Raw genomic sequence first — 17,880 nt, 5'->3', positions numbered from 1 at the left:
CACTGAGTAGAAACTTAATTAGTTTTTTGGGTTTTTTTTTTCTTTTTCTTTTTCGAGACAGGGTTTCTCTGTGGTTTTGGAGCCTGTCTTGGACCTAACACTTGTAGACCAGGCTGGTCTCGAACTCACAGAGATCCGCCTGCCTCTGTCTTCCGAGTGCTGGGATTAAAGGCGTGCGCCACCACCGCCCGGCTCGTTTTTTGGGTTTTTTTGAGACTAGGTCTCACTATGTAGCTCTATCTGACCTGGAACTCTGTATTTCAGGCTGGCTTCGAACTCACAGAGATTGCTTCCCTCTGCTTCCTGAGTGCTGGGATTAAAGGCATGTGCCACTATGCCCAGCATGTAGAAAGTTTAAAATCATACATTTTAAATTTTATTTTATACAAGTGGGTTTTTGTGTGGACATATATATGTGCACCGTATACATGAATATAAATGGCTGTGAGCCAGGATGCAGATATTGGGAATTGAACCTGGGTCCTCTGCAAGAGCAACATGTGTTTTAAACCAATGAGCCATCATCTCTCCAGCCCCCTGAATTACAATGCTTTAGTAAACATCTCTCTAAAATACACAAGGCATTTCCTGGAAATAACTGTGCTCCATGACTCAGAGCTGTACACGGCTTTTAAGAAACAAGTGACCTTGGAAAGTACCTGGACCCTGGGATAGACAGACCTGACTTTAAACTCTAATTTTCTACACTATGAAACACATGACCTAACTTCTCCCACCTCACATCTCACTCTGACAGTTGCAGTCACAACAACCCCCTGTACAAAACCACAGCTCCTCATCTTCCTGTACAGACACACTGGGGTCTTGGAGCTTCACTGACTTGAGGAGATAACACCTGAAGTGACATTTTGTGTTTTAACAAAGTTTGCCTGAAGATCAGAGTGCAGAGTTAAACCACCAAAGCCCAGGTAGTAAATCCTTTAAACCCAGGATTCAGGAGTCAGAGGCAGATGGATCCCTGTTAGTTCAAGGCCACCATGGGAAACACTACACAAAATTAATTCCAGTCTATAAGAGAAACAGAACTCAGTCAAAGGTGATCCAGCACTTGGGATCCAAGGCCTTTTATCCCAGCACTGGGGAGGTGGAGACAGGAGTGATATGGCTGGGTGGAGAGAGGAAGATGAGGCAGGAGACAGGCACTCAAAGCAATCTGAGGAGCAGTCTGAGAACAAGATCGCCCCTTTGGTCTGAGCATTGGCAGAGGTAAGAACTCTAGTGGCTGGCCACTGCTTCTCTGATCTTTCAGTTTTCACCCTGACAGCTGACTCTGGGATTTTACTAATAAAACCAATTAGAATTCACACTACAAATGGCCCGCCCAAGTTCACCAGTACTTAGAAAAGCACTCACTACTAGGAGGGCAACTTTCAAACGCTAACCAATCCAGAGCCCAAACTCCAAGCCTAGTCCAAGTTCCCGTTCCCTAGCCCCCTGCCACCCTTACCTAGAGGCAGCATTACTCATCCCACTATCCACTGAGATGGAGATTATTCAAACTGGTAACCCTAAAGCAGTTCATCTGTTTAGACACCAGCAGCTCTCACCCTCACTGAGCTTGTTAGGCTGTGTCTGTTCTTTCTTTGATTACCTTCTCAGCCACAATGGCCCCTAGGTCTGTGGCCTCACCAGACCTGGATAACAAACCACACATTTTAAACTTTCCCCTGGGTGTTAAAAAGAGTAAATGTGGACATACTTCTATACCACAATTATCTCCTCCTCCAAATCACAATGTAAAAGTGAAAATGGAAGCAGTAATGACATCAGAAGAAAATGGGTGACCAGACAGCAGACAGAAACATGAATAAAAACAGTTGGTTAAAAAATAGAAAACTTTGACAGAAACAAAACAAAACCTACTTAGAAGATACAAAATGAAATGGGAATGGAAGCTTTGCAGCCACAGTCAGAGAAAGACAGCACCAAGAAGAGCCAGCGCCCTGAAGACAGCATACTAGGCCAATAGCACTGAGGAGGCCTTTCAACTTGCAAACTCTGCTGTCCTGTGTGGCCGAGGGTGGGCTCACAGCTGGGGTCCAGACAAATCTATCTCCACTAACAGAGTCCTGGACTACAGGTGCATTCCCTACTGGTAGGAGAAAGTGTCAGTTTCAGTGCTGCCTATATTATGAACTTTGCTGTTATAGCTGGTGATTTCTGTATTTTATTGAAGAAAGGCTCATAGATACCAAGGTCATGAATAAAGATTAGTATCTGTTTTATGAAAACAAAAACCTATCAGAAAAAGTGGACATGGCACAAACGTGGGCGCTCACAGAAAGCCATGGCAACAGCTGGTAAGAAGTCTCTCTCACACTTGCAGAGTAAAGTTAGGTACTGTGTTTCTAGATTAATGGGCGCTGCACATATCAAAGGAGAGTAAGAACACAGCAGCAGGACACAGACATGGTTACAACAGAAATGGTTTGAGACATACAAGGAAAAAACAAAGACATCTCAATAGGCTAATGGAGGAGAATTGCCATGAGTTTAGGCCACACAGTGAGTTCTAGACTAGACTGGTTAATTTAAGACCCTGTCTCAAACACAGATGAACAGACAGACATCTACTGGGTGCTTATTATACAGCACATGCTTACATTCATTTAAACTATCAATTCAGTGCAGTAAGTATGACTCCAGATTTCATAACTGAAAAAGCAATCTAAGCTAACTTCACGCTGCTATTTTGCCACTCAGCAAACACTCACTAAACACTTACTGTATCGTGGGCCAGGTAACATCCTAGACGCGCCACCAATGAAAAAGATAGATTTTCTTGCCTTCATGGAGTTTAAATTATAGCAAATACACAAGCAAAGCTCATGTCCTTTCCCTGGGAGCCGTGTAATTCTAGATCTCAGTATGAGATGACTAAGAAGACCTCAGAGATGACATCACTATTCTAGCCTGGCAACCAACGGAAAGAAAATAAGAAACAGATTTGAAACGTCCATTTTTATGATGACTATTATGTCTGATGACTCAGTAATAATTATCAATTGAAGACTGGGTATTGGGTTCAGCAGTGTGACAGTCAAGGCTGAACCTACATTTAATGGGGCTGATGACACTAGGGAGAAAGAAATAGAGATGAAAATATTCAGATATTTAAATATTTTAATAAAGAGGTAGTTTTAATATATTTTAAAGTTATTTCTAAATTGTATCAGTAGAACATGCAAATATAAAAACCAAACATTGTGAGAATGTTATAATGAGAAACAGCAGTTTTCCACACTACTTCTAAGATGGAGTTCTTTCCACATTTCTGGTACTTATTTTCCCCTCAAGTATATACACTTCCACATTAAAAAGGTTTCAACTTGATTATGTATTCTGAACAGATGGACATTTGTATATGGTAACCAAAACCCCCAGGAAAACAGGAGCGAGCATTCTCCCTGCTGGCTGTCCCAGCGGTGAGCAGTGGCAGCAGCTCTCTAGCGTTCCCCTTAGACACCACCACATCCTACACGCGCTGATGTGGTCCTTGTTCTTGATGCATGGTACATCTCAGAGACCACTTCCCAGTTATTTGTCACACGGAGCTGCTTGTTTCTACAGGATTTCTCCTCAGATAAATCACACTTTAGTCCCTTGTTGATAAAACATTTGATTATTTTAACTACTTGTAGTTTTTTAAAAAAAAAATATTTATTATGTATACAATATTCTGTCTGTGTGTATGCTTGCAGGCACCAGACCCCATTATAGATGGTTGTGAGCCACCATGTGGTTGCTGGGAATTGAACTCAGGACCTTTGGAAGAGCAGGCAATGCTCTTAACTTCTGAGCCATCTCTCCAGCCCCCTACTTGTTGTTTTTTAAAAATCGGAAAGGATGGGGGCTGGAGAGACAGCTCAGCTGTTGAGAGCACTGGCTGTTCTTGCAGAGGACTCGGGTTCAACGCCCAGCACATATCTATCAGGTCAGCTCACAATCTTCTGCAACCCTCTTCTGGTTTCTGCAGGAACCAGGCACACATATGGTGCACAGACATATGGCGAAACATCCACATTCATAAAATAAAAATACATCTTTTCTAAAATTCTGAAAAAAAACGTACGCAGACAGAAAACAAGCGTTTGTCTGGCCCAAGACGCCACTGACTGCAGCACCACACAAGTGTCGTCACGGCAGTGGAAAGAGGCAGACATCGCTACCGCAGCTCTAACAGTCCGCACCAGTCACCTAGAGCCTGTGCACTGGACACAGACTTGCAAGTCAAGTGTAGTCCTGGCCGAGCCATTACAAAAATAGTAAAAAGCATCAAGAAACTTGTTTCAAATACACATCTTTAAACATTTTTAATATATGTTTAAGACAGAAAAAAGACTTACCGTCCAAAATTTTATGAAATACTCTAAAACTGTTGAAGCCACAAAAAGGCAATATAGTAGGGAATACAACAAAAACAGCATGAAGAATTTGTAATTAGTAAATCCCACACAGTTATTCACCCTAGAAGAATATAGAAAGTAACATTGTAAGATAAGACAAATCACAAATATACAGACAGAGAAAGCAAAACAGGGTCTCGGGGCCAGTGGGAGCGGGGTGTAGGGAATGCCTCATGGGACAGCTCAACTCTGTAAGATGTGAGAATCCTGGAGCTTGTACCAAAATGGGGATATACCTAACATTACTGAGTTTACGGAGATGGTCAAAATAGTAAATTAACAGATGCCTTGAAGTCATAAGTGGGGGAAAGAAAGCAGAAAGGTTACATCATCACTATCGGGAAATAGGACAAGTGAGAAGTGGGAAACAAGAGTATCGTAACTGTGGATGTTTTTAATTGTTATATAGATTTTTGCAACTCGAATGTTAATTTTTAATTTATTACCATCTGGATTATTTATCAGAAGATATTTTTAAAGGAAAAATATAAGTGCCCATATCTACATGTGTATGTACATATATACATATCTATATACATACGTGTGTGTGTATATTTATGTATTAGTAATTTAATTGAGCTCAAAAACAGGACCACTGGAATGGGGTATATGGTTTTAGTCATAGAGAGCACTTACAATGTGTAGAGACCCTGGATTTAAACCCCAGTACCAGTCGAGGAAAAAAGGATTACTTAAGAAAATCATTCTGTTTCCTGCTTCTAACGTCCAACCACTACCCCTTTGACTTAGGCAATTTCTACTATTTTTTATACATACCAAGGACAGTGATGATCCATCTTAAGAACACATCTAGGAATCAAGCATAAGAAAAGTCGTTCAGAAAAATCCTGACTCTAATTTCTCATTATTTTACTGAAGCTAAAATATCCCCTTAAAACTAAATCTTTGAGAACCAACCTAGAAACACCAGGTAACTTCTGCCACCTTCATCAGTACCTCCCCAGATAAACAGGCACTAGTTTTTACACTGTGATGTCAGTTCAACACAGCCAGCCTACTGACCACACCAAATGACATCTATTATTCAGTCTGGGAATGATTCTTGGCACATCCGAGGGCCCAGTTTGAACATCCGCTAAGGAGATAAACAGATGACCTCTAGTACTATGGGCATGAGCAGATCAAGAAAGTCAATCCTTAGAAGCGCACACACCAGACACTAACACACAGCTTAAGATGGTTGCTTTCCTACATTCTTTAACATCAAGTTTCCCCGTAGTGACCACTACTATACTTTAGCATAAGAACACCAAAACAAAACCAAACTTTCTTCCCTCTAGAGTACTTTTTATACATGTAGAAAGCGAGACTACAGAGCTCACAAAGTAAGAACGAGAAACTCAACACCCAGAAACTTACACAGCTTGTCTAAGAGGCTTGGAATAGTCAAGAGTTTTAAACCAAGTATTTTTCCTTTACCATACCACCTTCTCACATGAAAACAAGGATTAAAATGGAACAAATGGCAAATGAAAACAATTATAAAATTTACTTCAGTGATTTGTTTTAATATCAACATCGATAATAAAAACAGGAAAATACCATTATAGTATCATTAGTCTATGAAGTGGTCATATTTTACAAAGAGGTTGTAACTGCTGGCTTATCAACATTACATTAAGTGTGAGTGCAGAAAGAATATATTTATTTTTTCGGGAAAAGGTTCTCTGTGTAGCTCTGGCTGTCCTGGAACACATTATGGAGACCAGGCTGGCCTCAAACTCAGAGATCCATGAAAATGATGGCATTAAAGGCATGCATCACCACACCTGGCTAGAAAGTAGATTTAAAATTAAAATTCTATTCAACTAGCAGAGAAACGGTTATCAAAGACTTCTTCTAGTATATTCTAGCTTATATACGTATTTATGTCAGTTCTATGTCCACAGCAAATAATGGGAAAGGATGAAATGGTTTTGCTAAATATGAAGAAGCATGTAAAATGTTTCTCTGTTGCCAAATTCCAGGGCAGGGTTAAAGGAAAACAAAGTGAGTAACACTCACCTGTCGCACGCAGAGCAGTGATGAGCCCGGTCAGGTTTAATCAACTGACATTTTTCACAGTATCGGATAGCTAGAGAGAAGAAAAAAGGAAACAACTCAAAGGTGTGCAAGCTTACTGATCCATAAAGCTTGAAATTTGGAATATATTCTGGAAACCGACAGTGCTCCATTTTAAAATACCAAAATGCACCAGAGAACATCTCAAATAAAATGTCAAAAAGGGGGCCTCATAATGTCTCTTCCCAGAAGTTTTCAAACTAAATAAAGTAGATCTGAAGTAAGCAGTTTGCAGAAGGCTGAACACCAAGACAAACAGCAGAGCTCGTCCAGAGCTCAGGTCCACCGAGTCCCAAACCCAGTGCTCTGTTGACTACAGCACAATGTCTGTAACAGGTTCTCACACACGTAAGACCGTCACCTTCTGTCTGAATCCATCCTGTTCTAGACCAACAATGATTCAATTTTTCGAACAACAACAAAAACCTCTTTGAAACTAAAATTCTAATACATGCTATGCTATTGTCTGGTTCACATTCAATTGTTCAAAAGATACTATGTGCCAGGTAATCTAAACAAAAATCCCTACTTTGTGAAGCTTACATACTCTTATGTTCGAGGGACTAAGACAATCAATACAATAAACAGTGCATTGGATAGTGACAGTGGACAATAAGGAAACAGAACGGGAGGAGTCCAACTCACAAACACCCAAGAAAACAAAGGGAGTTTGAGGATAAGGGTGTATCTCAGATGGCAGAGTGCTAGCCTAGCACTCAGGCACAAAACCCTAGGTTTGAAGGTCAACACTGCGTGTACAAGACACTGTGGTGCACGCCTGTAATTCCAGCACCTGGGAGGCTTGAGGCAGAAGGATCTGAAGTTCAGGGTCATTATCGACTACACAGGGAGTTTGAGGCCAATATGGGATACAGAGACATGAAAGAAAAACTAACAAACAAAACCTCCTACTCTCTTGGAAAATGAAGAATCTAGTTAGAGGAACAAACTCAGTGACAGAAAACTGCTTTATGTGCCTGAACAGTAGCCAATGCGGAAACTGGAAAGATGGCTCGGTGGCTAAAAACATCTGCTGCTGCTCTTCAGAGAGGACCAAGGCTGAGTTCCCAGCACCCATGGCGTGCGGCTCACAATCATTTATAACTCTAGCTCCGGACCTCTGGCCTCCTGGTATACATACTTACATGCAGACAAACACACACACACACACACACACACACACACACACCTACACCTAATTAAAAATAAATCTTTAAAATATAACAAATAAGAATGCTTATTACAGCTATTTTAAATTTAAAAACGCCAGGGTAATTTCCTTTTTTAAAAAAATGTGTACAAATGTTTTGAATGAATGTATGTTCCATGCAACCCATTCATGCCTGGTGGCCTTGGAAGTCCAGAAGAGGGCATCAGATCCCTTCGAATGGAATTACAGTTGTGAGCTACCATGTAGGTACGAGGAAGTCCTGGGTCCTCTGGAAGAGTAGCCAGAGCTCTTAACTGCTGAGCTATTGCTCAAGTTCCTAAGAATAATTTTATCCATGAAATGGCTAAATACTTTATGGTGTGTCTACATAGTGCACTATTCTGCAGAAGAAGACGTTCCCACACAAAACACATATTCCGTTAAGGAAAATACAGCAAGCTGAAGACGGCACCACTAATGCTTAGTCTATATACCAAACAGAAACCTAAGGTTACAGTGTAGGAAGCTCAGGATCAGAAAGAAGCCAGGCACCTCATGTGCCCATTCCTCTACATCCTCCCTCTACGCTGTGTGACAGCTGCGCACATATTTAGGTGCAGGGATGTGAACAAAATCAAACAGGTCCTACCAGAAAACGGGTTGGAAAGAAAGGAGGAGAGGGAGGGAGGGAGGGAGGGAGGGAGGGAGGGAGGGAGGGAGGGAGGGGGGGAGGGAGGGAGGGAGGAGGGAAATTATTACAGTATTTAGAAGAAGGAAGCAGATTGATTACTGTCAGTTCAATCCTCGCATGTTCTACATATCGAGTTCCTGGGCTACATATTGAAATCATGTCTAAAGGAGGGATAGAGGGAGGGATAGAGGGAGGAGGAAGGAAACCATACTTAACAAATGAGCAGATAAAGGCAAATAGTTGCAATCAAAGGAAACTTCATTTTTGTACAGAGCAACCAAAAAAAGGACAGTGTCAAAGACAGAAATAGAGCAAGGTACAGATGTTGTTTCATTTGTTCAATGAATACTTGTGAGTTTTATGTATGACAAATACTGCCCCTTTCTAGAAATAAAGGTGAACACCTTTAATGCCAGCACTCATGAGGCACAAAGGCAGATTTCTGAGTTTGAAGTCAGTCTGGTCTACAGAGGGAGTTCCAGGACAGCCAGGGCTACATGGAGAAACCGTGTCAAAACAAAACAAAACAAAAAAACAAAAAAGGATATAGCTATCACCCTGCTGTTTTGAAAATTATACACTGTCCAAATTTTGCTGAACTTGGGAATTCATAAACCCATTGCAAGTATGGACCGGGGTTAAAGACATCTAATATACAGAACTACAACTACTATGATCAACTAGTTGTTCCAAAATTCTTCATAAAATAAAAAGGATTGCTTAATATTAGCTGTCACTTTTTGGAAATGAGTTCTGCTAAAAACCTCATCACATGCCGAGATGCACACTTGGGTGCTTCCCATCTCATCTCACGTAGCATTTCTACAGACCCAGAGAACAGACGAACCCTCAGGCTGAAATGAAGAGACTGCAACAGGACAGGAGGCAGGGGAGGGGAGGGTTCTCATCCTTCTGGCTAAGAATGAAGAAAACCTCACAGACAACATGAACCATGGTACAAATTGCTTGCTCTGACCTCTGTACAATGCACGGTTAGAGTTCCTTTGGCTTTCTGAACTGTTTCTATCTTTTCAATCTGAAATCTGTACAATGTACCTTAAAGATCACAGAGTGGTCTCATTTACAAGAAAATAATATACCAAAACACCTTTACTTAATCTCTTAAGCGTTTTTAACAATGTAACTTCAAAACCCAGCTTTTGTTAAGACAGAAAAGTAACTCCTTCCTGAGAAGCCCACTCCTGTGGGCACAGCCATCTTTCTCTTAAGCTGGCAACCTCTCTAGCACTAGTGTGTATCTGTATCAAAAACTTTTTAGAAGTGTTTGTTTTTAATTAGGTACGTAAGTGTGTGTTTCCGTGAGTATGTGCATGTGGGCACAGGCGCCTGTGGTGGCTAGAAGAGGGTGTTGCTTTCCCCTTGAGCTAGTTACAGTTACATCATGAGAGACATGATGTGGATACTGGGACCAAACGCCGGTCCTTCACAGGAGTAGACAGAACGCTGAACCTATCGTTTTTCTTAATAAACTCCAACTCTGCTTCTTATTGACTCCTGAAATTCTGTGATATGTGTCACAAATCCTGGCTTGACCTTCAAGCCTCCGAAAGGACACTTGGGACTGCACTGCTAGCAGCATCAAGCTGTGGCTTCTGTTGCTACTGACATAACTTGGGTTTCAAATATCTAAGTGACTTGTACAGCACTAGTAAAGAAAACATGACGGTTAAATCTACATTAGATGATTTTTTTTTTTTTTTTTTGGTTTTTCGAGACAGGGTTTCTCTGTGGCTTTGGAGCCTGTCCTGGAACTAGCTCTGTAGACCAGGCTGGTCTCGAACTCACAGAGATCCACCTGCCTCTGCCTCCCGAGTGCTGGGATTAAAGGCGTGCGCCACCACCGCCCGGCTAGATGATTTTTTTTTTATTTGCTTTTCTTGTTGTTGTGTTTCTTGTTTTGTTTGAGACAGAGTTTCTCAGTGTAGTCCTGGTTATTGTGGAATTCACTTTACAAACCAGGCTGGTCTCAGAACGCACAGCCTGCCTCTGTCTCCTGAGTGCTGGGATTAACAGTGTGTGCCACCACCCCCAGTTTGCAACACAGTATTCCTACACTTTAATATGCTAACTATATCTTTTATCATGTGTTGCCTGTGTGTAGTATGGTATACATATAGTACACTCTTGTGTGGAGACCAGGAGGAAGTCCGTCTTCCACTGCCTTGACAAAGGTCTCAGCAGGAAGCTAGCTGTTTTGGCCAGTGCTCTCAGGAAGTGCCTGTCTCCACCCTGCAGGGATACAGGCATTCATTGTAAAGCTAGATTTTTTTTTTAAACTGGTTTTTAAATATTTGTTTCTTTGGTTTTTCTTTTCTTTCTTATTGTTTTAAAAAAAAGACCTATTTATTTATTATATATACAACATTCTGCCTCCATGTATGACTGTAAGCCAGAAGAGGGTATTATAGATGGTTGTGAGCCGCCGTGTGGTTGCTGGGAATTGGACTCAGAACCTCTGGAAGAGCAGCAGTCAGTGCTCTAGGCCTCTGAGCCATCTCTCTCTCCAGCTCAACCCTAGGATTTTTGCATAGGTGTTAGAGACTCAAACTCAGGTCTCATGCTCGTACAGCGAGCACTCTTCCCGAGTCCTCTCTCCAACCCACCGTCCTGTTCCATACCTACAAATCCCGATAACCCCTTTAAAATATTGCAGACAATTAAAACTCCTTTTTCTTTGTAAAATATGATTTCTTAAAGGTTTATTTATTTATTTATTATGTATAGTGTTCTGTCTGCATGTACACCTGCACACCAGAAGAGGGCACCAGATCTCACTATAGATGGTTATGAACCACCATGTGGTTGCTGGGAACTGAACTCAGATCCTCTGGAAGAGCAGCCAGTGCTCTTAACCTCTGAGCCTTTTCTTTTCTTCCATTCCTTTCTTTAAAAGACAGTGTCTCGTGTAACCGTGGCTGGCTTAGCACTCACTATGCAAGACCAGAGTCAGGATCGATCCGTAGTCACGAAGGTAAGCTTCCTGTATGTGTGCTGTCACTGACAAGCCCACTGGGCTCCGAAGCTAGAGTACTTGGACTCAAATTCTGCTTCCTTCGCATACAGCCTTGTGTGATCTTGAACAAGTAATTCAACCGGTGGAGTAGAGATCCAATCTGACAGACTACCGCCACTCTGAGTCACAGTACACAAACTCTCAAGAGTGGTCACTGTTGGCTCTTCCTGCGGTCTGCTAACATGCTATAAAGGAACTAACTATTTATAACTGCACTCAAATGCCTGCAATGTATCGGACTCCATTTCAGAACTCCAGAGGCCACAGTAGGAGAATCTTAATTGAAGGCCAGTCTGAGCTACTCAGGCTGTATCACCGTAGTCAGTTTGGTCAATAACTCCCAACTGCGTACTGATTTCTCTGCTGCTTCTCACTGATCTCACAGAACCTTGGCCTGTTCTCATTATTGGGACAAAATTATCCCCGAAGTGTCTTACTCTGACACGCACTCATGGGACTAGGTTATTGTGAGTTTAAATGAGTTATGAGTAGAACTCAGTGCAGAGGAACCACTAAGTTGCTACTATTTATAATAGAAACGATTTCTTACAGTAATGTGACCAGCTCAGCACCTCTAATTCCTCTCTATCAAAGAGTTAAACCTAAGAAAGGAAGCTGCTGTCTCAGTCGACCCTTATAGGGGTGCTATGAAATAATCCTTCTGCATACTGTGAACATATATTACTCTCACTGAGTAATGAAGAACTGACCGGTCAATAGCCAGGCAATAAGTATAGGCAGGGCAGCCAAACTCAGAACGCTGGGAGGAAGGGTGGAGCCAGTGGGGTACCAGGAGACACAGAGGCAGCAAGACATGCTGGAGAACAGGTAAAGCCACAAGCTATGTGGAAACACATACATTAGTAGAAATACAGCTAATTAGAGTGCTAAGAACTAGCAGAGAAAAGCCTGAGCTATCAGTCGAGCATCTGTAATAAATATATTACAGATATACTGCTGACGACACAGAAACTTCCACCTACATAGAGCAGCAATCTCGGAGGAAACAGGCAGGTTGGGACCAGGGAAATGAACTGTTCTAGTTAGGTTCCATTGCTGTGATGAAGCACCATGACCAAAAGCAAATTGGGGAGGAAGGGTTTATTTGCTTATATTTCCACATCCATAGTCCATCACTGAAGAAAGTCAGAACAGGAGCTCCAACAGAGCAGGAACCTGGAAGCAGGAGCTGATGCAGAGACCATGAAGGGGTGCTGCGTACTGGCTTGCTCTCCATGGCTTGCTCAGCTTGCTTTCTTACAGAACCCAGGACCACAACCCAGCATGACCCCACCCACTATGAGCTGGGTCTTCATCCATCAATGGCAAATTAAGAAAATGCTCAACAGGCTGGCCCACAGCCCCTTCTTATGGGGGCATTTTCTCAAGTGAGGCGCCCTCCTTGCTGAGGATTCTTGTTTGTGCCATGCTGACATAAAACGAGTCAGCACATAGCTCATAGTTCACGGCCTCACAAAATCCTAATTTGGTCAATTTCTTCCCTGCTGTCTTAAATTCTCCCATTTTTCATACATTCTTGAGTTCTTTTTATTATTCAGGACATAGCATAGATAAATTCAAAGCAGAATTTTCAGATGATAGCGTTCTGGGAACAGCACTGAAAAGGCTGCGTGTTAGAGGAAAGCAGCAATGAGACAAACCAAACTCAGACTCACGAGAGTGAAGCCCTCTAACCACCTGCGCAATACAGCAAGCATCCATTCACATCTGAGATATCACACAACATACAGTAAACTGGAGCCCGTGATCCTGGCATCACAGGCAGGATTAGTCAAGCCAAGCAGATCTATCAGGACAGAGACATTTAAAACTCCTTTGCCAAGTTCAGCCGGTTTCTCTTACCTTTTGAAGCTGATGTGGTGTAGACAGGCAAGTCTCTTGCGGCTCTTCTTAAAATGTCTTGCTGTCTTTCTTGGCTGAACTCCTTCTCATAACGTTCTTTTTCCAAGTTTGACAAGTAGAACTAGAAAGAGAGAAATAACTACTAAACCCGTAATTCTTAGTTAATGTGCTGACGAAAAGCTTTATCTAAAATACGGAGAGTCTCATGAAGCACAACAAAACTTGTTTCCAACTTAACTTTATGTACATTTTAACAAAAACTGCACAGACTAAAGGAGTTAGGCAGGGTGGTAGTGCCACGTGATTCAATCCCAGCACTGGGGAGGCAGGGGCAGGCGGAGCTCTGTGAGTTCAGGGCCAGCCTGGTCTATAAAGGGAGTTCTAGGACAGCCAGGGCTCCACAGAGAAACCCTGCCTTGGGGGAAAAAAAGTGTTAGTGCTTCCTAGTAATGACTGGATAGGGCAGGAGATCCACTATCTTTGCACCTTTGCCTTTTATAGATGAAATTAAAATCCTTAATAAAAAATAGCTTAACACATCTATTCATTCAGTAAAAAAATATTGGCGGCTGGAAATATGGCTCAGTGGAAGAATTTATTTATATGTAAACGTGCACTGCATGTACACCTGCAGGCCAGAAGAGGGCGCCAGATATCATTACAGATGGTTGTGAGCCACCAAGTGGGAGCTGGGAATCAAACTCAGATCCTCTGGAAGAGTAGCCAGTGCTCTTAACCATTAAGTCATCTCTCCAGTCCCCCGAAACTTTTACTTTTTACAAGGACAGACAAAGGTTGATATGCTGGGTGAGAGGGAGACCCCTGTCACGAAGTCCCATGTTTTGGGGCTCCTTTTCTAAATGCCTAGGTGCCATCAAAAGTCACCCATTCCTACTTTCCATTGTTTTAAACTTTATTTTTTCTTCTAATTACCATGTAGGTATATGCCTGCATGTGGGTATATAACTGTTAGTTTAGGTGCTCGCAGAGTCCAGAGATACTGGATCCCTGGAGCTGGAATTAGCGCTTTGAAGCCACCATCTGTCATGGTGCTGGGCACTGAACCCAGGTCCTCTGGGAGCAGTCAGTGCTCCTGTCTGCTCAGCTACCTCTCCAGCCCCATCATCTTTATTTTTGAAAAGCCAACCAACTGTGCTATTCTCTCCAGAATTACCAGGGTTCACCATCTCATTGATAACCTCCTTTCCTCAACAAAATATTCCTTTCAGAGGTGTTTCTGAATGGTTTTTATTGGGGGGGATAGTTTTTCATATAATATATCATATTCATATATCATATTTTTCCCTTCTCAACTCCTAGATCTTCCCCACCTCCCTACCAACTTCATGCTCTTTCTCTCCAAAACAAACAAAAACCAAAGAAACAAATTAAAACAACAAAACACACAAAAACATCATGGAGTCCTCTAGTTTATTAGGGTCGCACTATGCAGCTGGCCTGAAACCAGCTATGTACCCCAGGCTGGCCTTGAATGTTCAATCCTCTCTCCTCTGCATTCCCAGTGCTGGGATTACAGGTCACCAAGGCCACCTGGGTTAATTTTAGAAACATTTTCCCTACCAAATATGAATTTAATTTCTCTTCTTTTTATGTCCTTCCATCTTTTTTTTTTTTTTTTTTTTTTTTTTTTTGGTTTTTCGAGACAGGGTTTCTCTGTGGTTTTGGAGCCTGTCCTGGAACTAGCTCTTGTAGACCAGGCTGGTCTCGAACTCACAGAGATCCGCCTGCCTCTGCCTCCCAAGTGCTGGGATTAAAGGCGTGCGCCACCACCGCCCGGCTATGTCCTTACATTTTCTAGGACTTCTTGTAACTAGGAATTCCTGTATTTTTAATCAAGTCTATTTCACAGATTTGCTTTTTAAAATTAAGAATAACTTAGACTTGTTTTTAAATGTTTCCTATTGTAACAACACTGACTGTTTTTGCTCGTGTTCTCCTAAGGAACTATTACCTGGAATTTTCACATGGTCACACTGAGCTGTGCTAATCAAGCAGGAAGCGGTTCCACTGTCGCATAGACTGTTCTATATCTTAAGTAAGGCAACAGCTTGTGACTAGAAAGTCAGGGGTTCCAGACTGCAGCATTACTGGCAGACAGGTGGTCTGTATTCTCTGGCTCTTCTTCTCCATGTCAACACTAAGTTAAATGCTCTAGCTTCTTCCAAGTGCTATCACCAACTGCTCACGAAATGCCAACAAGCACAGCGCATCAGAACGCTAACGCTGTCTTCCTAGATTCTCCAGCACTGCTTTCACAAAGCAAGCAGCAGAAAGAGCAGTCAGAACACATGCACACTCTCTTAAGGTGAACATCTTCACAAACTTAACTCAGCCTCACAGACAGCTGAACACTTTCAGAAAGAAAGATAAAATCTCATGGCATGATGTTCAATAAATATTTAGAAGAGAATCTGGTCAGATATCTGCAATTCCTCTAGGCTGAGATATCTAGCCTGTAGTGACATTTCAGACCTTGGCTTGCTTGATTGCACGTTTGTTTACCCATCTTTACCATTACTGCGATGGTTTGAATTCAGAATTCAAAGGTTATTGTGATGGTCTGGATAGGAATGGCCTCCGTAGACTCAAGTGTTTGAATGTCTGGCCCAAAGGGAGTAGCACTATTAGGAGGTGTGGCCTTGTTGAAGAAAATGTCCCTGCGGAGGCGGGCTTTGAGGTCTCACTGTACTCACTGTGACACTCTCTCCCCACTAATGTGGATCAAGACACAGAACTCTCAGCTTCTTGTGCAGCACATGTCTGCCTGCACGCCACCTGCCATGATGATAACGGAGTAAACCTGTGAAACTCTAAGCCAGCCCCAATTAAATATTTCCCTTTATGAGTTGCTGTGGTCATGGTGTCTCTTCATGCAACAGACACCCTAAGATAGTTATAAAACAATGAGAAGCTTAAATGAAAAATTTTCAGATATCAGGGTATACAACACTTAATACTACTGAGTATAATTCAAATTAAATTACAATATGCCATTATTACCTTAAATTCAATGTTCAGAAAATTCCACTTAAATATTAGACCAAGGATGGCTCAGCATACCTTCACCACACACAAAGTCCTGGGTTCAATCACCAGCAGCAAAATGACTAAGAATAAATGTTTATAAATTACTATTTTTGTTTTAAAGGGACAGTTTTGCTACATTGTTTAGGGTAACCCCAAACTCCTGAATTCAAGCAAATCTCCTGACTCAGCTTTGTGTAGTCAGACTACAGGCTCACTCCAGAGTCTAACCATAAGCATATATTAAAACTCTGTCTCAAAACAAAACAACAGCTATAACGACAAAACAACAGCTAGGCAGTGGGGCTGAAGAGATGGCTGGTCCAGTGATTAAGAACATCTGCTGTTTCTGCAGAGCACCTGAGTGCAGCTCCCAGCACAGGCATGGCAGCTTACAACGGGGTCTCAGCACTTGTCTGACCTCCACTAGCACCAAACACATGCAGTGCACTCATACATGCAGGCATAAAAATAGTGAATCCTTAAAGTTAGCATTGTTTTAAATGGCACAGGTCCAAAGATGACTAAAATAGGAGCCTGAGAGATGGCTCAGTGGTTAAAAGCACTGACTGCTCTTTCAGAGAACCTGGGTTCAATTCCCAGCACCGACATGGCAACTCCAGGATCCAACATCCTCACACAGACATATATACAGGCAAAACACCAATAAAATAAAAATAAATTTTTAAAAAGATGAATAAAAGGCCGGGCGGTGGTGGCGCACGCCTTTAATCCCAGCACTTGGGAGGCAGAGGCAGGCGGATCTCTGTGAGTTCAAGACCAGCCTGGTCTACAAGAGCTAGTTTCAGGACAGGCTCCAAAACCACAGAGAAACCCTGTCTCGAAAAACCAAAAAAAAAAAAAAAAAAAAAAAGATGAATAAAAGCAAATATTGCCTTCCAAACAAAGAATTGTAAAATACAAGCCAGTGCAACAGCATCACAGGTGCTATGCAGCCCAGCAGTGGGCTCTGTGCGCTAGAATAGCTATACCTGCCAGGAAGGTGTCCACCGGAGCAGTGACAGCAAGACTGTCGTGAAGTAACCGACCACTTTCCGACCACTTTTCTGACAGGCCCTGATGCCCTCATCCACATTCCTGGTAGTGTAAATCTAGATTAATACCCATGGCTGGAGGTGGGAGTTGGGTGGGGGTAGGGACACATTGCTGTTCTTTTGGAGACAAGGCCACGCATGCGCAGAAAATACAGTCTCCAAGTGGACTACAAACCCCAGTGGTACAGTGGAAAACCACGCACGTGCAGGACATTTTCTCCCAGAATGCCCAGAGCCCTTTAAAAATGGGCGTTCCAACCCGCCCTTCCCTCTCTTTTCCCTTCCGTCTCTTCACTCCCGCTCCTTGTATGTTACCCTCCCCCATTAAAGTTTACCCACGTGGGACCCCGCGTGTCTCGTCTCTCCTTCCCCAACCCCGCGTGTCTCGTCTCTCCCTCCTGAACAACAACCCCGCATAAAAAATAATAACATTGGTGCCGTCTGCTCGGGGACCTTCTCGCCCCGGGGCCCTCACCTGAGGCCTTGACTCTGGGTTTTGGCGCCTCCTGGAGCTCGGGGCCTCCCCCGGGACA

At 42.5% G+C, this 17,880-nt stretch overlaps 1 protein-coding gene across 6 annotated transcripts in view; it reads right to left on the bottom strand.

The window, feature by feature from the left end:
• Zdhhc20 (zinc finger DHHC-type palmitoyltransferase 20) overlaps positions 1-17,880 on the bottom strand; it is a 68,262-nt gene that overhangs the window by 18,099 nt on the left and 32,283 nt on the right. For all 6 annotated transcript variants that reach the window (XR_009058100.1, XR_009058101.1, XM_057785749.1 and 3 more), the window contains exons 5-8: positions 13,248-13,368; positions 6,453-6,522; positions 5,205-5,237; positions 4,368-4,488 (exon numbers count right to left, since the gene is read on the bottom strand). Coding sequence is in view for 4 of the 6 variants with exons in the window: in XM_057785749.1 (XP_057641732.1) it covers positions 4,368-4,488; positions 5,205-5,237; positions 6,453-6,522; positions 13,248-13,368 (345 nt within the window). In the remaining 2 variants the exon portion in view is untranslated. The remainder of the gene's footprint in view (positions 1-4,367; positions 4,489-5,204; positions 5,238-6,452; positions 6,523-13,247; positions 13,369-17,880) is intronic.

This window comes from Chionomys nivalis, chromosome 12, assembly GCF_950005125.1.
Source record: "Chionomys nivalis chromosome 12, mChiNiv1.1, whole genome shotgun sequence".
Taxonomy (NCBI): domain Eukaryota; kingdom Metazoa; phylum Chordata; class Mammalia; order Rodentia; family Cricetidae; genus Chionomys; species Chionomys nivalis.
This window is presented reverse-complemented; position numbering and strand designations above follow the sequence as displayed.